General features: G+C 40.7%; 1 protein-coding gene across 2 annotated transcripts in view; it reads right to left on the minus strand.

The window, feature by feature from the left end:
• Nucleotides 1-25,904, minus strand: part of slc44a5b (solute carrier family 44 member 5b) — a 52,761-nt gene that overhangs the window by 11,325 nt on the left and 15,532 nt on the right. For both annotated transcript variants that reach the window (XM_087835866.1, XM_087835865.1), the window contains exons 2-11: nucleotides 19,534-19,582; nucleotides 11,876-11,949; nucleotides 8,176-8,260; nucleotides 7,810-7,894; nucleotides 7,561-7,674; nucleotides 5,387-5,447; nucleotides 5,162-5,285; nucleotides 3,357-3,440; nucleotides 799-911; nucleotides 368-499 (exon numbers count right to left, since the gene is read on the minus strand). In XM_087835866.1, the coding sequence (XP_087691992.1) occupies nucleotides 368-499; nucleotides 799-911; nucleotides 3,357-3,440; nucleotides 5,162-5,285; nucleotides 5,387-5,447; nucleotides 7,561-7,674; nucleotides 7,810-7,894; nucleotides 8,176-8,260; nucleotides 11,876-11,949; nucleotides 19,534-19,582 (921 nt within the window). The remainder of the gene's footprint in view (nucleotides 1-367; nucleotides 500-798; nucleotides 912-3,356; nucleotides 3,441-5,161; nucleotides 5,286-5,386; nucleotides 5,448-7,560; nucleotides 7,675-7,809; nucleotides 7,895-8,175; nucleotides 8,261-11,875; nucleotides 11,950-19,533; nucleotides 19,583-25,904) is intronic.

Below are 25,904 nucleotides of genomic sequence, written 5' to 3' on the forward strand. Positions count from 1 at the left end.
AGTTCAAACGAGTTCAAATGGACATCTGTGCCAAATTTAAATAAATTTCCACAAGGAGGTCAAGAGGCTTCCTTTCCACAAGAACAGGATGTCTGTAAGTACAGAACAACATACCAACCTGACACGACAGCAAAGGTTGGGATTACACGCATAAAAGATCGAAACATTCCCAGTGCAAGCATCTAAATCAAAAATATTTGCTATAATCACAGTTTTGAAAAGCTCACCAAGACAAACAATGTCACAATTTCTGTTTGGTTTGTGAGGAATTAACAGCAGTAATACATACAACCAGGAAACTGCCGTGCACGTAAAGCAGAAACCAGCGTTAGAGTAAGTGCTGCTTCGCTAGTGGATGACAACTTACTGAAGATGAGCCACGTCTGGCTTTGCTGAAGATAAATGCTGAAGTCTGTGTGGAAGCCAAGGTCAGTGATGGTGACATTGGAGCCTGGCTTCCTGCTCAGGTTGCTGTATTCCCAGTAACAGTGCCAAATGCCTGAGAGAGAATGAAACAGTGAAGATGATCTACTAGTCTCGCCATGACTGCTCGCAGCACAACTGGTGGGAAAGGCAGAGGTAAAACAATTTATTTTAACGTCTGTGAAGGTTCTCAGTGATCCAGCTCATCGTAGTCTAAGGAGCTTAGAAAGAAAAGCGTCTGGACTTCTTTAAGTTGCTTGAAAACGTTTCACCTCTCATCCGAGAAGCTTCTTCAGTTCATTCACTTCATTGTTTTTTACACTTGGACTAAATACACAGCAAGCCACATGACTACAAGTGTTTCTGCATCCTCACCGTATCCCACTGCAACGATGACACCAAAGATGACGAGCCACAGTAGCACACCAGCAGTGTAGCGCAGCAGCAAGATGAAGAGCAGACTGACCACCATGGTTATCACCAGACCTCTGCAACACCACAAACAAAACAAAAAACAATATCAAGTCTTTGAAAACGCTCCGTGTCCACACCAGCGTTTTCAGTCGTTTTCACAGAGTTGTGCATCCACATTGAAACGGCCGAAAACGCTTACGCTCCAGTCCTAGGCATTCAATTCAATTTTATTTATATAGCAGTCGCCTCAAGGCGCTTTGCACATGCGTGAAACGCAAGAAGATTCGGCCTGCCGCTTATTTACGTTCCGGTGTTGTGCCAAAAAGTGATTTCCAATGTTTCTGTGTATTTTTTATGTGTAATATCTTTACGTATGTTCATAAATAGACTTCGGTGAACAGGGTTTACAAAGGGATTATATATAGAATTAAAAAATTATCCGTTTTTCAAGTATCTTTACAACTCTGTGTTATTGTACTTACATTATAACCAATCCGGTCCTTTATTCCTACTTAAAATATTTTTACAGAACTATTGTAATATTTGCTGCCTTTTCTTCTGTCCTCTTGGCCAACTTACTCTTACAAAAGACATTTTTAATGTTAATGAGATTTTTTTAACTGCATAAATAAAGGTTCTATAAAAGTCGCTGCCAAAAACTGATTGCGGCTTCTACCTTGTTACACGAATGTTGTTTGTGGCTCAAGATGACTTTATGTCATCCATGAGGGATGCATTTGACATCTGTTTCATATATTATAGCCCAACAAGTTACTTATAGCAGTTTAAATACGAGCAATCAATTTTTGGCAAATACCGGAAATCAGTTTTTGGCAGACAATCACTTTTTGGCACAACACCGGCTCTTTGAAACGTCGCGGCAAAATAAGCTGGAGTTGTTGCTGCGAGTAACACTAAAGTATAAAGTTGCAAAAGCGAGTGATAATTACAGAATTTGAAGAAAAGCTGGAGCGTGTACAAACTGATGTTAATCTTTAACAGGGCTGTCAAAACTGAGAGCAAACAAAACAACCGCTGTATAATGCCCTCCGCTATGGTAGTTTAATTGGTCACATGACTGCATCACATGCCTAAAATGTGTCATCGTTTTCGAAAAGGCTCCTGGTTCGCTGTCACACTGCGACGGAAAACGCCGTCTCAGTGTGGACGGGAGGACAAAACGAGGAGAAAAAGATGCGCTTTCAAACGAAAACGTATTAGTGTGGACGTAAAAGCATGAGGCTGCGTCCACACATCCACGGATATTTTTGAAAACGGAGATTTTCCGTTTTCGTTTTAAAAAATAATCCCGTCCACACGTAAAGGCAGAAATGAAGGAAAACGCTGCTAGGAACATGCCAAAGCAGCAGGTGGCGCTATATTCCTAACCGTGCAGAAATGTTGGCCAATCAGAAGTCTAGAAGCCTCGGTGGGAAATAGTAAACAAAGATGGCGCATAGAAGCAGAACCGAGTTGTATGTGTGGAGGGACAGTAACTGTGTGTGTATATGTAAGCATTTAAACACTGCAGAGAGAACAATTAACAGTAACAGTATTGTAGAAATTCATTTCACCGGAACAATAACGTGGCGCACAGTGTGACGTCAAAAAAGGCGCACACCTTTGACGCTGCGTTTTCTCCTTTTTCTCGTCCACACGTAAATGCAAAAACGGAGTTTTCAAAAATATCCACCCTGGCAGGCGTTTTTAGAAACTTCCGTTTTCACCGTAAAACGCCGTTTACGTGTGGAGGAAAGGTGCAAACGCACAGAAAAATCTGCGTTTTCAAAAATACCCGGGTACGTGTGGAGCCTCGATTTCATCTTTGGTGTCAAGTGTTGTGACTGCAATGTGTTTGTGACGCTGCTGTTTAGAAACTAATCTCAGGCAATAGTCCTGAAAACAGTCAAACTGCTGTTACAATCAGAGTCTCCAGGACCAACGTGAAGCTCTGATGACAGGAATAAAACATCCCTGAGTTGTTTGGGTGTTCTGACCAGCATGAAGCATGTTGGTGCATTATGATTTAGCTTTGCTGCCTCTGGCTCTGTTTCAAGAATTCTCTGTCATATCACAGCAAATCCACCGATCCTGAAATGTCAGGAAGCTGATGCGAGACTGGCGAACAAATGTGCAAAACACGTATGAGAAATAATCTCTGCTTCAGGTGACACAACAAATGTCTGAGGCCTGGATGTAAATCATACAAAAGAATATAAGATCTATCAGTTTCTATTTGTGAAAGGATTTATATTATTAAAGTATATCCACCGTTTTTAGTGGATCAAAAGTTTGGTTGTTCTAATAACAAACCAAACAACCTCCTCTTTAAACATGACTGCAAATAATAGTTGACACCGGATTGATGGGTTAAAAGATCATAAACAGCAGGAGCATCTTCATCAAAGTAATAATGTGAACATTTTCATAATCTCATCAATGAATCAGAGATTTTTCTCTACCCACAAAGAGTCATTCCTATGAATTGAATCACTAAAATGACCAAAAGCCATTCTTACACGAGGATCCAGATCCAGGAGTTTGCATAATCTTCGAAGATCTTCATGCCGACTTCTTTGGCATCCAGCAGACTGGCGATACCTCTGTGGTTCAGTAAAAGGTGAAATGGAAAAAATAGGAGGAAGAGGAGTTGACAGAAAGTGATTAAACAGCACAGGGACGCACTTTGGTGGATTTATGCTAAAGCCGCTTAGTTCACAAGGATTTCTCAAAAACGTTTTGACAGCCGATTGATCTTTACTGCTTTCATCGTGGAACAGAGACAGCTATAGCTCTAAAATGCTTTTGATAATGTCAGTTGTAAGAGCTGCTCAAGTTTCATATCAAAGAGCCACAAAACAAGTAGAGTTACAGAAGCAGTACTGGCAGCTATTACAGCAGGGGGGAATCAGTATAGAAGTGAATATCATTCAGAGGAGCACTTTGTGGTAAAGCAAATAGTAATGGATGTGTTTCATTTCCACAGTAATAACATAAATGCTTCAGATAGTAAACGTCACAGACTCAGTATTATCTTTCTTTTTAAAGTAATCTCCACTGAAGATGTTCTGGTTTAAAACCCACACAGAGTTTTTGTTCAATATCAGAATTCAAACAGAACAGGAATCAGAAATTTTGCACCGGTAGGTGTGGATGTGAGTTTGTTTCTCGGTGTTAGCATGTCCAGGGCATGCCACACCAGTGTAAGCTGGGATAGACCTCAGGTCCCCGTCACTCTAACTCAGACAGGAAAGCTCGCCTTCTGGGTTCATTAAATAGCTCCACTTGTCATTAAACACTTGGGGAGTATTTAAACTACAGAACTGGCAGCAAAGTCAGAATATGATTACTGAAAAGTTTACTGTAGAAGTGACTCAGGTATATCTTGAAATTGGTGAGACATAGAGGGCAAGATAACATTGCTGTGGGACAAACAGGACGCCAGCATCAATTCTAAACCTTACTGTCTAATTAAGGTCACTGTTCAGTGTCCACACATACAAGAGTTTGGATCGCTCCCAAAATCTGCGCCAGGAGAGCAAAACTAATGACCACCAGGGGGCAGCACAGCACTCTCTAATTTACACACACAGAAGGTAGAGGCGATGACTTGATGTTTTGAGGTATTAACTTGCCCTATTTTGCATCTAATGCCACAAACAAAACATATAGTTATATATTCTTATGGATAAATAGCACAGGTGAGCAGGTTAGTCTACATAAAGCAACTGGCTAAAGCAGAAGCAAAGTTAAAAAGCTGAAATAAATCATTTTTGAGCCCTTTCTACTTTATGTTGGCGGTTACTTGGCTAAAGAAAAAGCATCAAGTTATATTATTCAAGGTAGATTACTGCAGCCATACAAATCATGTATGTTTATGATATCAGCTCACTGGTTTAAATACATGATTTTTGAAGTTTGCTGCCTCAGCCCTTTTACATGCTGATAACATATAGATACATACGTACAAAGCAGCTAAGCTTGTAGAGACCCATAACATTGGCTCAGGCTCTTGAGTTTGTAGGTAAGCTTTATTTTCATGCAATAAGCATGCAGATGACTTTGAATGTGACTGAGCACATTCATGGGCATCAGTAAAATGCCCGCTGGTCCTACCCTGTTATTTCTGTCCAGATCTCTCTGGGTGCAGAGTTGGCATCCCTACAGACAGTATAACAGTTTAAAAACACTTTATTCTAGAGGGGATTTAAAAAAATGTAGTTTCATTGTTTGTTTTGTTTGCCAAATCTGTGATTCTCCTGCTAAAAATGAACCCGTTAAACAAGTAGGGCAAAGGCTGGTGTTGCAGGGGAGCAGATCTTACTTGGCAGCATCTTTGAGGTCGTCGACACTTCTCTTGTTATTCTCGCCGTCTTTGAAGATGGTCTGATTGGCTACAGTTAAAATTCCATTTCTTCTAATGAAATCAGGGAAGCACCGCTGAAGGACTGAAACACATTTGTAGATATTTTTGTTGTATTTACCCTCTCGGCAGAACAAACAGTAAGTTATTGAGGCAATGTATTTAGAGCTGCTCGGATTCACTTACAAGGTCTGCTTGGCACAATCATAGACGGGCAGTCTTCATCTCGTATGACTTCTCTGACTGACTGAAAGGGAACAGAAGAGATAATGATTCAAAGAGCTGAAAACAAGTGACTTTGCCTGAGCGTTCACTCCTCACGGCCTTTATTACAAAGACAGAAAAGAACTTCTTCTCTTTGTGATCTTGTTTTGTTTGAATCTGTCGTGCCTGCTTGAGCATTTAAAAAAATCTTGTGTGTTTCTCTATCATTCACAAGTCCTGCAATGAAATGTCCAACTGAAAATGCACCATAAATAAATTCAATTTAAAAATACTTATGCAAGTTACAATAATTATCATTAATCTAAACGTATCTAAAGTAAACTAAACACACAACTCACAGATTTTACAGACAGATGTAGCAGAGTTTGTCATACTTAGTGATGACGTGGAAAGCGGAAACTATGATTCAATTCAGACAGTCTGAGCTGTAAAGTGCTCCCACACAACACCTCACTTTCATGCACCATAACGCCGGCGTCACCGCCACCGAATCGCTGCCAGCTGACGGGACAGGGCTGTGATAAGCATGAGTGGCTGCTAGCTCACCTCCGCCCATCTCGCGAAGCTCAAAATGTGCTCTTTATTATTAGAAAGACTAAAACTGATGAAATCGTTTAAAAAATGTTCTAAAAAAAAAGAAAAGGCCCAAAGAGCTCTGAAAAATTTGGAGTAGTTCTGTGTTAGAGTCACGAGTCATCTCTCAAGTGTCAGGCCTAAAAAAATATCTAAGAAATAGGAACAAATATCCAACCAAGTCCTGAAAGGAACTGAGAGATGCACCTGACCATTGCACAGTGTGTCTGTAAAATATGGTGGAGGCTCAGTCATGGTTTGGGGTTGAGGGTCTCGTTCAAATTCTGAACCACCATCAGATGGTGATCCTCCATGTAATGCCATCTGAAAAGTGTCAGATTGACGGCGACTTCATTTTCAGCATGACAATATTCCCAAACAGTAGTGCAGTACAAGCATTCCTGGATATAAAAGCACAACGGACCACTGTCAGCCATGGATCGGCCTCCTCAGAGCTCGGACCTCACCGTGTGGAATCATCTTGACAGAGAACAGAACAAAAGGCAGCAACATCCAAAGAAGAGCTTTGAATGTCCTTCAAGAATCCTGGAGAACTGTTCCTGAAGACTACTTGAAGAAAGATTGGGATCAGGTGGTATTTAAGAATAAAGGTGCAGATACCAAATACTGACTTTCAAGCCTGTTAGGCTGCGTTCACACTGCAGGGGAAAGCGCATCAAATCCGATTTTTTTGACCCTATGCGACCCATCTATCTGATCATGGTGTGACAGTGTGAACGGCACAAATCCGATATTTTCAAATCCGATCTGGGTCACTTTCGTATGTGGTGCTGAATCCGATACATATCTGATGTTTTAGAAAGCGACTGCTGTTTGATGGTCATGTCGCATTAAATCCGTCTTTTACGTCACCGACACAAGACAGACGCCAATTATCAGCGCCGGAGAAGACATCGCGAACGCTTCCTGTCCATCCGGTGTAGATGTCAGTGAAACTGTTGGGAAGACAACGTTGGAGAAACGTGAACATTTTATTTGTATAATCTGCAGATTCTGACAGAAATCTGCAGCTATCCTTTGAAGCAGCGCTCCTCTAAAACAGCAATAAGGATCATTATTAGGTTATTTACATTATTATGTAAATAACAAAATAACTTAAAGCAAAAATTGGGAAACGTGAAGTCCGAAGTCTTTATATTAAGGGCCATCAGTCAAACAATACTGTTGCTCTGGGTCTAAACAGAGCGCGTTGTGTGTGACGTCTTCTTTTGCGCATGCGGCCGCTTTGAGCGTTCACACTAGAGCGCGTTTGCTGTCACATTTTATTTGTAGTGTGAACGAGCAGACAAAAAAATTGTATTAGATCAAAAAATCGGAATTGAGCATCAAGACCTGCAGAGTGAACGTAGCCTAAGATACTCGTATACACTCTTTTTATATTTATTTTTGCACGTGTCATTAAGTAACTGCACATATTTCCCAGCTAAGTGTCCAATGTATTGTACATGAGCTGGTCTCAAAGCAGCACTGATTTAACACAATCTCACACTTCCATCGAGTTTGCAAAAAAACAAAATGCCCTGTTACCCTCCATCTCTCACCTTACTGCCAATCTCGAAGCCTGGCTTGCAGAATTGCTTGTAATATTCCCAGTTTTTGGTATTCATTGCATCCAGGAGAGTGGCAAATCTGTCAGGGCACTTCGAGACGCAGAGCTGAGGAAGGCAACACATCGTCTTAATGAGAGCGCCCATCAATCTTGCATAATCGTGCGTGGCGAAAAAGTTGGAGAGAGAGACATCAAGCGCTGTACACAGAGCTACAAAACGGGGCTTCGTTCAATCTCCTACCTGGGTTGTAGGGCACTGGAGGTTAATTAAAACTGCAGGATTGGCACATTTCAGCATGTTGAAGTAGAATAATATGGCTTTGTTTCTGTGAAGACAAAAGACGAAGACAAAAAAGGGGAGTCAGATTAGACAGATCCAAAAGTCCATTACTGTGCAGTGTTTTATCAGCCAGCATGGAGGTGCTCACACTCACAGTGTGCTGTGCAATAAAACTTGCCAGGATTAATCAAGAATCATCTCAGTGTACTGAATGGTAGACAATGGCTATTGTTCATGTAAAGATAACAACATAATGCTGACGGACAAATTGGACAACATAATTATTCCACTGTAAACAATTTAAGAAGAAGACAGTTTTCCACTCACGCATTGGGGGTGTTCTGCTGGCCACAGAACTGACCGCGGCTGTCTGTTGGATAGACGACCTTCCTGGGGTCACCGTGAATCCAGGCTGAAACGACACCAACAGAGCTTTTCATCTCAGGTGCTTGAATTTTAAAATCCCCAAAATCATGCTCAAACTGGTCTAGCTGCTTAAGAACATGAGGCCACTGGCCAGCCAGTTACCCCAGTTCAGACTGTCTGTATTCCTAAACAGAGATGGGCGCGTTACTGTAATCTGATTACTTTTTAAAGTAACGAGTAAAGTAAGGGATTACTATTGCAAAAACAGTAATTAGATTACCGTTACTTTCCCGTAGGAACGCTGCTTTACTGCGTCACTAAAACCGTGATTCTTTTGCGAGAATGTCTCATGACAGTGACGTAAGCGAGTGCGACGTTCGTGACAACAGCTGTGTGCAGATCAACAATGGATCATATATCGAGTGCAGAGAGAGTATGAGCGTGCAGCGTTTAAAGCGTGGAAGTACTGACCTTACTTTGAGTTTGATTCCATAAAAAGTGACAAAAACATTAGTGTCCGTTGTGCGTGGGAAGAAAACTTCTTTTTACAGCGAAAAAACCCCTAAACTTCCAAACAAGCACCGAGTAGCTACGACGTAATGGGAAACTCACAGAGAAACTCGCGGATTCTTCCACTGACCGCGGCACACCTGCACCAGGGTAACCCTCCGCCTGCCCCACTCCTGCTTTACAGGTGAAAATAGAGCAACAGGACCGCTAGTCTTTGACTTTATTTATTTTCTGCTGTGTTTTACTTGCATCTATTTGAAAGACTGAGTGTAAACACACAAAATATTTTATTTTATGTGCTGGAATGTGCAGAAAATAGGTTTAAATGTTAAACTAATTTCTTCCAGTCAGAGAATGTTGCAGATAATTAAATTTTTGCTTGATGCATAAAGTTAAAAGATTAAAACGAATAAAACAAGTTTTAAAAAGAGACTTTTCCATTTGATTACATTTTGTATGATGATTATGCAGAAAAAGTAGAATTGGGCTTAAAGATCTATCGCTTTATCACCTAATCAGGTTGTAAATCGTGTTTTTAAAAAGTAACTAAGTAACTAAGTAATTAATTACTTTTGAAAATAAGTAATTAGTAAAGTAACAGGATTACTTTTTTGGGGAAGTAATCGGTAATTAGTTACTAAGAAAATGATCTGCTGATAAAAACAAAAGACACAGATTAGCATTCAGACACAGCTGTAACAAAACGAAACCTCTGCACTATATCAAACATTTCTGAGTGCCTAATGCCAAGGCTGTGTATGTTAAAAAGTAACCAAAACAATTAAGAATACAAAAATGCTAATTTATTTAAGCAAGGGTATGAATAGTAATTAAGAAGAAACACAACAAAAGACAAAGAAATCAATCATCTAATTTGTTCTGCTCTTTTTCTCTAGATAGGACGGTGGCAGCCCTAAGAATCTATTTTCTGAGCAATGCTTGTTTCATTAATTTAGCCAAGCTAAACAACACAGTGTTGAGGCCTTTCACCTTGCCAGTCAATGAGGGACTGTGCTGAATGTGAGGCAGCACAATTAAGATGCTCTACAAGTCACAACAAGGAGGATGAAACTGCAAAGGATGAAGGCAGAAGGCCACGTTCTTTAGGTGACTGCAGACATGTTGCATGCAGCGTCATACACGTCGCTCTTTTTAAAATTATTTGGAAACAGGAAGTCCAATTACTGAAACATGAATCGACTGGCAGTAAGCTGGCAAGATAAAGCCCAGTTTAGTGACAGAACTGGGACTTTCCCCAACTTTGTAACACGTGTGTTACACGTGTTACAAAGAGAGAAGAGATGCATTAACGTGCTGGTCAGTGAGTAAAGGAAGAAAGGTCAAATATATCCAACTTCTACTTATCAAAACTCCCATTCTTTGATGGAGCTGTGGATATCAAACATTTTGTAAAAAGCCATCAGAAATTCAAAAAAAACAAACAAAAGTGCTGACAATTGAAGTTTTTTTTGGTGGTATATTACTGTCAAACAAAACCTCAGAGCGTAGACGCTGCTACCACAAGTTAAAACACTTCCAAGGTGGAAGACGGTCAAATTTTAGGAAGTCAACACTTCAGCAACACATCATTAGATACATCTCGCTAGGCTACGTTCACACTGCAGGCTAAAGCGCATCAAATCAGATTTTTTTGACCCTATGCGACCCATATCCGATCATGCTATGACAGTGTGAACGGCACAAATCCGATATTTTCAAATCCGATCTGGGTCACTTTCGTATGTGGTCCTGAATCCGATACATATTCGATGTTTCAGAAAGCGACCGCTGTTTGATGGTCAAGTCGCATTAAATCCATCTTTTACGTCACCGACACAAGACAGACGCCAATTATCAGCGCCCGATAAGACATCGCAAACGCTTCCATCCAGTGAAACTGTTGGGAAGACAACGTTGGAGAAATGTGAACATTTTATTTGTACTGCATAATCTGCAGATTCTGACAGAAATCTGCAACTATCCTTTGAAGCACCGCTCCTCTAAAACAGCAATAAGGATCATTATTAGGTTATCTACATTATTATGTAAATAACAAAATAACTTAAAGCAAAAATTGGGAAACGTAAAGTCCGAAGTCTTTATATTAAGGGCCATCAGTCAAACAATACTGTTGCTCTGGGTCTAAACAGAGCGCGTTGTGTGTGACGTCTTCTTTTGCGCATGCGGCCGTTTGAGCGTTCACACTAGAGCGCGTTTGCTGTCGCATTTTATTTGTAGTGTGAACGAGCAGACAAAAAAATCGGATTTGATCAAAAAAGCGGAATTGAGCATCAAGACCTGCAGAGTGAACGTAGCCTTAGTAACAAGTTCACCTTCAGAAATATCCTAATTAAGTGCTGAAGTCATTCCTGGGATATTTCGGTCCACATCCTAAAGGTGCTCTGCTGGATTGAACACAGTGGACTAATTTTCATTGAGCCTTGTGGCATGACACATAACAATGTAGTTTCATTGTTAGCAGCAGCACTCAGGTTGGTTGTGGCATTTGAAATAATGCTCCGCTGGTGCTATGGGTGCCAAAAAAAGATCCTGGTTGAAGCAGTCTGGTCATTTTTCTCTGACCTCTGATATCAACAAGGGACTTTCAGCTAAAGAACTGCTGCTCTCCGGATATTTTCTCTTTTTCTCTAAACCTTAGAGATGGTTGGGTTGCGAAATCCCAGCAATTCAGCAGTTCCTGAAATACTCAGACCAGCATGTCAAACACAAAGTGACTTAAATCACCTTTATTCTTCTGATGCTCAGTTTAAACTTTAGCAAGTCGTCTTAGTCTGCATCCCTAAATGCATTCAGTTGCTGTCGTATGATTGGCTGACTAGATATTTGCATTAAGGAGCAGCTAATGAAGCATCCGGTGAGTGTATATTGAACAGCTTTGCAGTAAAGTTGTTTGATATACTACAAGTGTAGCTGGAGTTTTGACCTCCTCAGACAAAACACAATTTGCATTCACCTTTCCTTTTTATACCATCAGCCATATGGTGCGCTTTAAACTACCTGCAAGGACAGGGCATCAAAGAAATTCATTTTTCTGCACCGCAGCCACACACACCTCATCATCGTGTGTACATGTTTGTGTGTCATTAAGAAAGTTTGTGTGATGTAATCACTGGCAACCTGTCAAACTCACCCACAGTACCCAGAGCGATGTATCCAAGGATGACAATGACGAAGATAACACAGCAAACCACATCAGTGCAGCTCCTGGAAACAGAAAAGGGATGTGGGAACAGTGCGTGACGCAGGAATCCAAGATTACGAGAAAACAGTGTAAATCAGTAATATATGCAAATATATTTAGTAAAGTGTCCCCAGGGGGAATATGAAATTAGCTTCACCTCACAGAGAAAAAGAATGTACAGTGTGTGTTGACAGTGTAATTGTTATTGTATGGTAACAGAGTTTCAGCTCAGTACTTTACTTCCAGAGACGAGTAAGTGTCATCTGTGTTTTCAGAGAAACTGCAGCTCTGCTGACTTCCTGATGAGACTCTGACTGCCCCTCAGGGTTCACCGTTATTTGAAGTTTCCACTCTCACTTCAGCAGCCTTAGTCTGCTAGTTTAAAACTGCATCTCAGAGTCTTTCTCCCTCTGAGTCTTTATTCACCGTCTCAGTGTTTCCCAAATAACAAGCTTCCTCCCCCCGCCCCCGACTTCCTTTTTAAAAATGCTGTCCATCCAGCCTGTTTTCAGAGCCTCTTACTGCCAGCCTCAGCCATGAATGAAGCCAAGTTTAATCTACCGTGCCCAGCAGTACCATACATGCATAACCTTCCCTTTACACCGTATGGTAATGAAATTGACTTGAGACCCTCATCTCCTCTGGATTTCAAAGCCAAGGTCAAAGGAGGCCTGAACTCAGAGAAGTGCAGTGTTTCCTCTGTGTGCTTCTTTGAACGAGTGAACTGTCCTTGTTTTGTATGCAGCATGGTTACACGGTTGTTTACAGGCGCTACTGTTCTTCAGCCTCCAAACGCTACTTCACAATTACCAAGCAGGCGGTAAGGACTGAAGCACTGATGTACAGACATAATACACAACGTGGAGGAACCCACGGAGACAGGGAGAGTAGCTTAAATAGACAGTAATGTGTTTACAGTGAGTGAAGTCAGTTGAATGCATTTTTAAGGAAACAAGCAAAACTATTTAGACTTTATGCTTAGCTTAGACTCTGAGATTTAGACTCTGCTGTTTAATTTAAGCTAGGACTGTTTTCAAGTACAATTAGTAGATCATTTTTATAGCCCTGCATTAATAACTGCGGTAAAGCTCACAATCTGTCTTAGCAGCGGTGGTAGTTGCTGAAAACAGAGGGCAGGAAATCTCTTCTGTCCCAGCGAGGCAGCCTATACTCATTTTTTCCAGTTTTTAAATGACTTTATTATCATCTCTTTTATCTGACCTGCACTAAGACTGCAGATAATTGCAAACACAAAACGTGATTTAGCCACTCAAAACCTGGAGATGGCTTTACGGTATCTGGTTTTACATTCAAGATCAATATTTTGATTATGGAGTGATGGAAACTGGGAGATTCTTTTTTTTTTTTGTTACAAATTGTAACAATTTGTAACAATTTTCTGGCATTTTATAGATGAGACAATGAATTCAGAGAGTGACTCGACTGAGAGATTTATCTGATCATTTAAATAGACACTTGGCACTTGTGAAATATTTTGAGGTGTAAACCATTTTCTGGAAGCGCTGCAATTATTTTTCGGAGATAAGAGAGGAACAAAGGCAACTGAAGTGGGCACAGCTCTCCCAAGTGAACACAGCGGCAGTTTTACACTGACGTCGGGTATGCGGTGTGCAAAGACAACCTGCTACACTACCAGCTAAACAGTTGCTGAGATGGTGCATGTTATTAACAAAGGGAGGCAAGAGAGTATCGTTTCATTTAATTCAAAAAAGAGCTGTCAGTGTTGCTATGGCAATTATTGAATCCCTCTCTATCCTCCAGCCGGTAAATAAGTTAGCTATCACTCAGTCACACATCCTGTTTGATGAGCTGGGAAGATCTGAGGGCTGAAATCGCTTCATCGTCACTTTAATATGACTGTTACTGCAGGTCTGTTGTGATTTTCATTCCCCTCATATGGAAACAACTGCGATTAAAAAAAAGAAGGACACAGTGCAAACACAGCGACTCGGCGCTAAAAGAAAATGACCTTTGAAACGAGCTATGGTCAGTGTTTAAGGGAAGCTGACAAAGTGAGCAGAGTGAAAACAATTCTGCTTCCTTATCTCAGGAAAACATAATTAAACAAAATCTATTTGGCTTCCAACCTGGGCTCAATCCCAAGCTTTAGCTCTCTTCAGATGCCTCTCACACGTTCACACGAACCAACACTTTTCTCTGCTTGTGGACTCTGTTTGCACGCAGTACTGCTTAGCAGGAAAAAAAACCAGTACTGGAACCTTTGTCAGTGCTACGGGAAACTTTTGTGTCAGTATTATATTTGCAAGGCTGATACTCTGCAGGAGCCAAGGTGACACAGATGGCAGAAGTGCCACAGAATAGCGTGGGTGCCATTGTGGCGTGAATCTGCCAGACTGTCCCTCCTTTGTAACAGACATTTACAGGAAGCAGGGCAGATCTTCACACAAAAGGGATATTTCACATGGTCATGAGAACCATTAGGGACAAATTTCCAAGTGAACAGTATTCCTGACAAACATTAGGCCCAGTTCGGCAAGTTGTCACATGTAGTGGGCGAAGAGAAAGAATTGGAAGCAAAGTTTAAAGCCACGCTTATTGAAGGGGCAATTATAGAAAGGACTACATTAGAGTGGTGGAGATGTGACAATGACTGGATCTTTGACTCTTATAGGCAAATAAAATTAGCACTACAGCATGCCCACTCCTGTGTAGCTTGCAGAGGACTGCTCAATCAACAGATATGGTTACTTCATTTAGGCTTTGAGCTTACATGAAAACAAGGCGACCACAGAGTTGGTTCTCTTCCAGTTCTCATTAAGAAAAGCCTTTGGGCCACAGAAACATCAAAGTATCCTTGGTGCCTTCACCCACCAGTAGCGGAGAAATGGGCTGGAGAGGGGGGATAAAGAGGCACAGGAGAACTGGAACATGCCTCTGCAGCAGCGTGCCAGTCTGACGTTGGACATAAAAGAGGTAAAAACCTACATTATCTCTGAAAAGGACTAATTCAAGAAAAGCCTACAGCGACACCCTCGAGGAGTTTTGCTTCATTGCAAAATCCCACCTGACACTGTAATAAAAAAATGTTTTCTTACAGTATAAATCTAATTTATTAGGTTGAGGAAGGATAAAGATATACTACTTTTTCAGGCCCCTCTTCTGTGGAACCAGCTTCCAGTTTGGATTCAGGAGACAGACACTATCTCTACTTTCAAGATTAGGCTTCAAACTTTCCTTTTTGCTAAAGCATATAGTTAGGGCTGGACCAGGTGACCCTGAATCCTCCCTTAGTTATGCTGCAATAGACGTAGGCTGCCGGAGGATTCCCATGATGCATTGAGTTTTTCCTTTCCAGTCACCTTTCTCACTCACTATGTATTAACAGACCTCTCTGCATTGAATCATATCTGTTATTAACCTCTGTCTCTCTTCCACAGCATGTCTTTATCCTGTCTTCCTTCTCTCACCCCAACCAATCACAGCAGATGGCCCCGCCCCTCCCTGAGCCTGGTTCTGCTGGAGGTTTCTTCCTGTTAAAAGGGAGTTTTTCCTTCCCACTGTCGCCAAAGTGCTGCTCATAGGGGGTCATATGATTGTTGGGTTTTTCTCTGTATCTATGAAGCGCCTTGAGGCGACTTTTGTTGTGATTTGGTGCTATATAAATAAAATTGAATTGAATTGAATACTAATATCAAATCTTTTTCATCAGATTTACAGCCATGTGAAAAAGAAAGTATGGCCTTTTTACATGTTTATGTATCAGGATATAATAAAAAGAATCTTGTTCTTGCAGGTTATATAATCAAGTAAGTACAACCTCTGATGAATAACAACAAATTACATCTTTATTTACTTAACCCGTAGGGTTATCAATATGGCCCAAAAAATCATTGGACATCCTCTTCCCTCCCTGAAGGACCTGTATAGCACTCGCTGTCTCAAGAGGGCACGCAGCATCCTATGGGACTGTACACACCCAGGACACCGGGTGTTTAAGCTGCTGCCGTCCGGCAGGAGGTTCAGGCTGCTGAGGTCCCGAACAAATAGACTCAAGGACAGCTTTTACAACAGGGCAACAGCCCTGATCAATGCAAATAGCTGACCTGATTGGCTACCTCCCTGGACTTTTTTAGGGGGGAGGTAACAATGTTTAAAACAATAACAATAATAATATTTATATTTATAACAAGGTGCAATAATAATTAATGTGCAATAATAACAGTGTGCAATACAAATACGCTTATTCTTCTTTTTTATTACTAAGTTATTATACTGTGTTGTGTTGTTTGTGTTGCGTTGTGATGTGTCATATCGTGTCGTGTTGTGTTATATGTAGTGCCGACGTAGGACAGTTTTTCCAATTTCATTGTACTACTGTACTATGTATGACTGTGCAATGACAATAAAGAGTTATCTTATCTTATCTTATCTTAAAGCCCCCCCACCCCCCACTTTAAAGCGTCTTGCTTTAAAATGACATGCCCAACGTGAACCGACTTTTTCTCTGCAATTACAAACTCTGTGTAAAATATCTTGGTGTCAAAATAAAGCACTTGATCACAGGTGTGAGCATCACAGCAGATGCCCCTGTGTCAAACTAACTGAGGATAAAACAGAAAAATATAAAGGAGTTTTTCCTGGTCTGGTCTTTTATGGCACATAACACCCTTGAAAATGTGCTGCGGCAGATCAAAAAGTAATTGTCTTCTAACAATATGAATCAACATATGGACAAAGCTTGATGCTGCTGAAATGAAGCAGAGAAAGTTGCTCGGGCTTTATTAGAAACACGGCTTTGCAAAATTTGGCATAATTTGTGAAAGTCAACATTTCTTTGGTATTGAATAGCAGAAATTAGGCTTTCTTGACAGAGTCACTTTTGGGGGTAAAAATGGTAGACTGGTGCGTAATAAGCTAGTGAATAATGCAGAAAATAGAGATTTTTGATGGAAATCTGGTCTGAAAGCACACTGAGTGATAGAGCTATGCAGGAAATAAGACAGCAAAAGTAAGAGGGAACTCATGACAATGTCTTTCAGACATGAAGCATAGTTTTCGTCTTCGTTTGCTGCTGGTTCAGTGAACTCTGGAATGAAAGTGACGAAACTTGCAGTTTCTGAATCTGTCAGCTGTCGGCTTTCAACACCCACGTCCGTGCTGTCGGGTGAACGGGGATGTTTACCTGCGCTTTAATTGTCAGCTGTTTCAGCTGTTTGATGTTGTTGAAATGGTTTTGTGAGCTTGACCTGAGATTCTGATCAATGCTTAACAAAAATGCAGAAGCCCTATGTGAAAATTTAAATAGTATATTAAATATCAAATGTCAGCAAGCGTGACCGACTCTATAAAAACAGACGTTTTAGAATTTTTCAGGTCTGGATTTTGAAGTTAATATTAACACAATGTCAAGAAGGAAAGTGTCAGCAATGACCTTAAAGTGGCTGCTGCCCATTATTTTGGAAGGACATGTCCAAACAATTTCAAGTCTATGATTCTTCCTGTAGAATGGAACATTCAAGACAGTTGCCAGTAATTTCACCTCAACATCAGACTGTGCTCAGAGAAATTGCAACCCACCCCCCAAAAAACCTCCCAAGAGCTACATCTCAGACTCTACAAGCATTAGCAGAAGCTTATTAGCAGCTCTTGACAGTACAATTAGATAAATATGGCTTGTTTGGAAGAGCTGCCAGGAGAAAACCTATTCTCTCTAATAAATACATGGCAGTATAGCTTAGGTTTGCTAAGTTGCATCTAAATGACCTATTAGATTTCTGGAACGTCTTTTGGACATTTGGCAAAACCCAAACATAACATCTCAGCACTAAAACCAACTATCAGCCTGGTGGTGGAGGCATGACGGTTCAGGCTTGCTTTGATTGAGTCAACTTCCACTGTATATCAGAGTATTCTAGATCAGCGGTCCCCAACCTTTTTTGTGCCACGGACCAGTTTATGCCGACAATATTTTCATGGACCGGCCTTTAAGGTGTCGCGGATAAATACAACAAAATAAAACTAGTACCGGTACCGAAAAAAGAAGATTTATTCATAACACACGTGAAAAGACCCAGGAAAACCGAGTTAATGATAAAAACGATAACAAAATAACGCTGAAAACCGATAAAAACCCTGAAAACTATACATTTCACACCTGAGCCTCAACTCTCGCGGCCCGGTACCAAATAAATTACTCACGGACCGGTCCGAGGCCCGGGGGTTGGGGACCGCTGCTTTAGAGTCAAAAGTGAAGCTGTCCATCTGTCCAGCGACTAACACTTGGCTGAAACTGGGTGACGTAGCAGGACAATCATACGGTGGCCCTGAGAGGCCAAACCGGCTGCAACTTAAGAAAACACCAGCAATAGGTTTCTGGGGAGACAATAACCTGACGGACCAGTTGCAGGAACCAAAATATGCTAAGAAATGCGCTGGGAAACACTTAAAAGAAGTGGAGGATCTATTGGTTTTGTGAGGAAAGAAAAGATGAGAGGTAAGTGTGTTAGCCTGAGATTAAAACACACTTACCTAGCATGTTTTGGTTCCTGCAACTGGTCCGTCAGGTTATTGTCTCCCCAGAAACACTTCCCTTGTGCTTTTGGAAATCTGTTTCTCCTATTTCTGTTTTGTTTTTTCTTATTTCCTTTGTGTTTCGTGTGCTTTTGCAGCGTTTTTCTTATTGCTGGTGTTTTCTTAAGTTGCAGTCCGTTTGGCCTCTCAGGGCCACCGTACAATCATCCCAAGCACAACAGAGAATCTGCAACAGAATGACTGAAGAGCAAAGAATCAAGGTGTCACACTGGCCCGGTCAAAGCCCAGACCTCAACCTAACTGAAATGTTTAAGAAAGTTGTGCATAAACAAATGCCTTCAAACTGTAAAGAAGAGCAGATCTAAATGATCCACAATGATGTGAGAAAGTCTGACAAAACAAATACTCCAACTTACTGCTGCTAAAGGTGGTCATCATAGGGCACACTTATTTTTTCTGCACACATGTAATTTGTCAGACAGTGGCTACTACAGATATAAGCAGTGTCAAGCTCAGTATTTGCTATCACTTTACTAGCTGAAAAGTTAATAAGAGCCTCAGTGCATTTTCGTATAATGTTAAAACTTAGTAATGTGGACATTTTGTTACATGAGCCTGGAGACAGAGCACTCGTTATCATGAAATCTCTTGTGTGTACATCTGTTTCGTGTGTGTCTGGCTGGCTGCTAATGTGTGTCATTGGGTTAACTCCAGCCACCAGCTTGACTTATGGCCATTGATCTGTGTGGTGGAGTGGAGAGACCTGCCAGCACTCAGGCCTCAGTCTTTATTAATGTAGCATGACAAATAATCAATCTGTCAGCCTCAAACAGCAGCGTGCGCCAAAGAAATGATACAGTGAGCAAACTCAATACACATGTAAGAAGTCAGATGTTTGGAAGGTCAGTTCATCAAAATAAAAAATGCATATTACACTAAAAAGTTGCATCGGTGTCTTCTGTTTCCAGTCTTACACAATCCAGGTGAATAAAAATGAGCTTCTTGTTATAAACTATCGAATGAGGGTGATGTTATAATGTCTCAAAGTGTGTCTGTAACTGTATTTTACACAATAGTCTGAGGATGCTGAGTACCTGTTCTGAACAGGCCCTCTGAAGTTTGGGTCAAACTTGCGAGGTTCACCTATAAGACAAAAAACAGTACAGACAGATTAGTAACAATGTGTGGAGCGATCAAACGAAGCAGCTATTCATCGACAGAGTTAGCAAACAGTGCACAGAGATAACGCCACAGCAAAACAGACAAAATAGTTTTTATGACGCTTCTGCTTTTGAGCAAAAACGTAGTGCAAAAAGAAACATGACAAAAGCAGGATCATTTTGCTAAAAATCTGTGGAGACACTTTATTACAGCACAGGCGATGAAAATGTTCACCTGCTGTGGCATTCAAACGGTCAGCACCAACTAACTAGGTCATTTCACAGTGCAAGTTTCCTAGCAAATCTGGCAGAGTGGGAGCAGTACAGTAAGGCAGCACTACAGTAAAGGCCAAAACAATATGAACAGGGACGTATAATAAATCATCTTAACGAGTCGTAATCCTAACAGCTTATTTGGGTCATACTGAGGCTTCCCCATTTGACCCAACGTGAAACTGAAGCACAGTTGCAGCACTATTTGTCACCCAAGAGCCTAACTCTGACTTGTATGTGTAACAGATGCAACTGCATTTATCATCGGTTGCTTCTTTGGTCTATAAGTAGCCTGCACCCTGAAACGAATTATGACGTGTTGCTGAGGACCTATTAATCATCACACATGCAGTGCAATATCTGGAAGCAGCTGGGGCAGACTTAGGGGCATCACGAGTGGGCCTATTTCCCATCTGCCTTTTTCCCACGCTGATCCTGTCCAGACGTATGAGCCAGTTTTGCTTCTAAAAGTGTGAGGAATGAGTACACTGTACATAGCAAATACATATTATTCAGCCTGTTCTTAATGTACTGTACTATTTTAGAACCCCCCCGCCCCAAAAAAAAAAAATCATGTTCATATCCAGGGGTGGGCGATAGAAACGATATACGATATAAATTTAGCCAACGATAGAGATTTTGACTATATCGCTCTATCGCGATAGCGCATGTTGATGATGCTGCGCCTGTTTTGGTCGAAAGCATCAGCGGCTAAAACCATTATCATCTGCAAATTATGGCGGGCGACAGTCATAGCAAAGAGATGAAGCATTTTTTGAATATGGGGAAAGCCAAAAACTGCGCTTCCTCCACTTCCGTAACATTGATTCATTAATGTTGAATTCTCTCGCAGCTGTTCTATTCCCATGTTGTTGCAGTATATTAATAACTAACCTCGTATTGTGGATGAATAATCTCAGTTGTTCTCCTGACTGAAGTTTGGCCCGTGTATAGCATCCTGCTATGCAATTGGATTTGTCCCAAACCACCAGAATCCGTCACGTTAACTTTTATTGAGTGGAATAAAAGTTAACGTTCATCCTCCAGCTTCACTGTGCTAATGTTATGCTAACATAGCTGTGTCGCTAGCAATCACGTAGCACAACATTATATACCAGGTATCCAACTTCAGTGACCCTGCAAACGCCACTGCTGTTTAGTTTTCTGTCTTCATTTATGTTGGAAGTGGTAGCAGAGCTGTACGTTTGAATTAGTTTCAAAAATCTCTCAGTCAGAACATGGTATGAAATGTTTAGGTGGAAACTAGCGAGCTAACTTCCTGCTAACTTCTAACTTCCTGTTAAATTTAATAAATTCTGTTTTCATGGATGTAAAACTTAATTGTTACACCCGATAAAGCAGCAACGCTGATGATTTAATTAAAGATGAAAGAATTTAGACCGTTTTTAACTCTTAGTGTTCGTTTGACTTTGGGACCTGAATCTGACGGAGTTTTGGACCCAGATTACTCCGCGAAGCTCCTCACTACGGCAGCCGTAATGCTCTGACGATCCATCAAGCAGTGCGGCTTACCAAAGTTGTACTTAACAGATTTCTGCAGCCAAAATCGGTTCGAGGTCAGTAAGCACAACCAGAATTCATACATAAGGCACACTCTTGATTTTTGAGAAAATTAAAGGATTTTAAGTGTGCTTTATAGTGTGGAAAATACTTTATACAGAAGAAAATAATATATCGTGATATATATCGTTACCGCACATGCTTCAAATTATACTGCGATATGGATTTTAGGCCATATCGCCCAGCCCTATTCTTTTCCACTAAAAAGACCAGAAATCAATACATCTCCACAAAGAGCATTGTCAGTTTGATTTTGTTTGGTTAAAAACATTTACTGTATAGTAATGTTGCATTTTAGTAATCAAACTGCAAAGTATAGCATGTTTTCTGCTCTCCTGAACAAGGGAACTCAACCGTTAAGTTACTGCATTTTCTGTAGCTCTTATTTATTTCTCATTACTGTTGAAAAAAACCTGCATTCATCACTTAAATGAAAAAAGGAAAGGGAATGCATGTTTGCATTAAATGCTAGTTCTATTATCAGGCGAAAATACAAACCTTAGGCCTAAAATGTGCTGTAAGTATAACATCAAGATAATTGCTTTGGCTTTTTACCTGAAAAACTGGAACAATCGCGGCTGAAGAACGCAGGACACAGAGAGTGAAATCGAAATAAAGTCTTTAATTATTTGCAGAGAAGAAGTCAAAGAAGGTAAACAATACAGGTACAGACAAATAGGCAAAATGTCCAGGGTGTTGGTGCAACTCATTGGGCTGAGCACACGATACATATGGTGTAAAGCTTTTGCCTTGGGCCAATAAAGTTTGAAGAAAAGTTCCAAAATAACAAACAAAAAAAGTCACAAGATGAGAAAATCCAAGAAAACACAAATAACAAATAAAACAATAAACAGGATAAACTAGAAAACAAGAGGATAAGCAAAAGCTTAACAAGGAGAGTAATGACGATGGGGCAAACAATCACAAAGGGTCAAAACAGGAAGTAGAATTATCAAAAGTATAAGCAGGTTAAGAGTTACAAAATAAAACAGGAAGTGACTTAACAGAAACCCAACATTAAAAAACAAAACATTAACACAATGAAAGAGCCCAGCTGAACAAAGTTAATTCATCTCTGCAATCGTGCATGAGTTACTGCAGTGGTTAATGTGAAATGAACAAAGCATTGGCTCAACCTTCTTTCAGTGGACTGTGTTCACTTGTGCATTTGTAGAAATACATATTCCTCTACAGTCTGTTTACTACTGTTCATGAAATGTTCAGTTCATCTTTAACCAACCTGTATCACGTCCGTCTTTCAGCAAAGCCCAGAAGCTGCTCCTCACAAACTGCCAGATTACATTACGGATCCCAAAGTGAGTGTTTTACCGCTCTTGAAAGGCGTAGTGTTATTCCTATGTGGTGTGACAAGAGGGATTTCTAAAGCCAACATTGCCGTATAATGACAACACACTGAAAGACAGTAAAATGAGTCAGAGTCCTTTAAAAAACACATTACTTCCTCTACTAAAGTGCTGCAGTCTGAAGGACAGAAATGCCAAAACCTTCACCCAAGAGGAAAGAAATGGGCTTGCGGCAAGTGAACAAAAAAAGCTACACACAAATAATGAACCATTTGTCATTTGCGCACGTAGATGAAGCATAAAAACACAAATAACAAGAAAAGTTTTCCCTCTTTTGTTTTCCAGAGAGACTGCATACCTGTATGCAACCAACGCCTGCTGAACATTAGTGGGTCATTACTCAAGACTACAAATAGACACCAGAAAGCTTCAAATATGAAACATTTTATCAATTGCCAAAATATTCTACATGTTCATATGCAGATATCTGTTGGGAGAGATAAATGCACCCTGAGCACATCAGGCACTAGTCTGAACCACTGGACTGCGAGAGTAAAACAGAGGAAGTGGATTACCGGCGTTTTCACTAGCTGTTGCTTAAATAGACTGTATAGTTGTGATGGCAGCAGACTTGGCACGACACAGATCTCAATAACTGAAATAGCAACTGCTGGGCTTTGAGCTACAATTAAGGATGATACACACATAGGGCTGCTCGATTATGGCAAAAATGATAATCACCATTATTTTCACTGAAATTGAGATCTCGATTATTTGATGATATTTATTTAACAATAACAGTGCAAATGTTTGCAATATAAAAAATAAATGAAAAATGTAAACATCTATGTTTAGTGAACTTTGCAGTGTTGCTCTGTGGTGCAGCTACGACACTGTAGCAAAGTTTACACACTGTGTCGACTTGATCCACGTCTGACTCCATGAACCCATAATGTTTTCACACCACTGAAGTTTTTTTACCTCTTTTCAACCAACGGCAGTCACTCTCCTCTCCAAATAACTTCTGCTTAGCTTTCCGAGCTTCCCTCGGGTCCTTTTAATCAGCGGTCTCCAACCCCCGGGCCTCTGTGAGTTGTTTGGTACCGGGCCGCGAGAGTTTTCAGTGTTTTTATCGGTTTTCAGCGTTATTTTGTTGTCGTTTTTATCGTTAACTCTGTTTTCCTGGGTCTTTTCACGTGTGTTATGAATAAATTTTCTTTTTTTGGTACCGGTACTAGTTTTATTTTGTTGTATTTATCCGCGACACCTTAAAGGCCGGTGCATGAAAATATTGTCGGGCATAAACCGGTCCGTGGCGCAAAAAAAGGTTGGGGACCGCTGCTCTTAATTGTTGTGACACGTGTTCGAAATGCAGAGAGGTGCGCTCGATTTGCCACACGGAGCAGCGCGAGAGTAAAGCACGAGGGAGGGGCTAATAATCGGCGCAGTCATTTTTAATGATCGTTGAAAGTCCCGATCGTAATCGAAATTAAAATTCGATTAATTGAGCAGCCGTATACACGCATGTTTAATGCTTATAGCACCACAAGTGAAGATCAAATAGTAGTACAGCAAGAGACAGGGAACCAGCATCTGAAGTATAACGACCCCAACCAGCCTGGCTACTGTGTGAGACTGGCCTTTTTAAAATAATAAGAACCAAATGCATCAGGAAAGCGTCACACTGTCTTTCTTGACCGTATTATCTGAAACATTCAGTTATATGAGGCAACAAACACATCAACTGTTCACGGATCAGTGGAAATATAACACTGATATCACAGCAGTATTGTGAGCACACAAAAACAACTCTGGTAGAGCTGTTTAAGGGGTCCTGTGTTTCTTTCTATTCTGATAAAGACTTATATTAGAGAGGAAAGAAGAAGATCAAAGGTTTTAAAGGACGTACTTTCGAATGTGTGTAGGTGTGATGATGACAATTTCAGCTTCTTTGTCACAGAAGCAATAAAAGCTACGAGCTGTCCCCCTCATGCTACATTATCTGACACGAGAATTTAAATGTTTCCTTTCTGTTTGTCCTTGCTGTTAAAAACTTCCGTTTCCAGCCATCTGCTTGGCTATCAGTGAAAGTCACTCACTTGAGTGGTGTTTTAGGTCTAAAAATGGTAGATGCTCTGGATTAATTGTGTGAATTCCTCACCCAAGGACACAATGTCACAAAACCAGGTGCTCTTTGCAGCTTTTGTCGCGCTGCTATTGAATAAGACGACGCTGAGCTTATTGTTTTTAACTCAGAAGTCAGTAAGGTTGACAAAAGAGCACAGAAATGCTAAAATTATGTAACAGATACACAACAGGTAAGCTGAAATAATCAACGCTAACAACAGGGCAACACTATGAGATCCTCCACAAATATTTTAGCTGCCAAGTACTTTATGTCAGACAAAGAGAGAAGCAATTATAATCCTCTTTATCTGCACCTACAGTCAGGTAGACTGCACTGCACTGCACTGCCGTGTGCACTAGGGCTGCCACAAACGATTATTTTGATAGTCGACTAGTCACCGATTATTTTTGCGATTAGTCGACTAATCAGATCATCATCCATTGGAGGTAAAAGTACAGCTTATTGCACCAGCGGCATCTGCTCTTATATAACTATCATTAGCTTACAGCTTTAAGTGTTTAAGGTATGTGCTAACTAAAAAGCCAAACCAATTTACTCAGGAACAAATAAAATACTAAAAAAAAGCCAAACAATAACATTTTAAGTTATCTAAGTGACTTATATATCATGTTTAACCTGAGTAGCGAAAGACAGCGGTGGGTTTGAAAACGATTTGCCGGGAGTCCGGTGTTCTCACGGCTCTAGTGAGCCTAGCCCCCGGCTAGCTATCGAGCTAGTGGCTAACAGACGTCTCTGAAAACGTTGGAGCGCTTTTGAAAATATGTGGTGTCTTGATAAACTGAGCAGATATTTGAGGTTTACACAGCTACATTCTCGCCTGAAAATATGTTAAACGTTTATTTTGTGACCCAGAAAGAATAATAAGAGTAATATTAAAACTAACTAGCTGCCGCCATTGTTGGAAACTGAGCTGGGCTGCGCTATGAATTCTGGGACACAGCTTCTTCTTCTTCTTCGGGGTTTAACGGCAGCTGGCATCCTTGTACATGCAGTGCTGC

Source organism: Neolamprologus brichardi, chromosome 23 (assembly GCF_056152115.1).
Source record: "Neolamprologus brichardi isolate AB-2024 chromosome 23, ASM5615211v1, whole genome shotgun sequence".
NCBI classification, from domain to species: Eukaryota; Metazoa; Chordata; class Actinopteri; order Cichliformes; family Cichlidae; genus Neolamprologus; species Neolamprologus brichardi.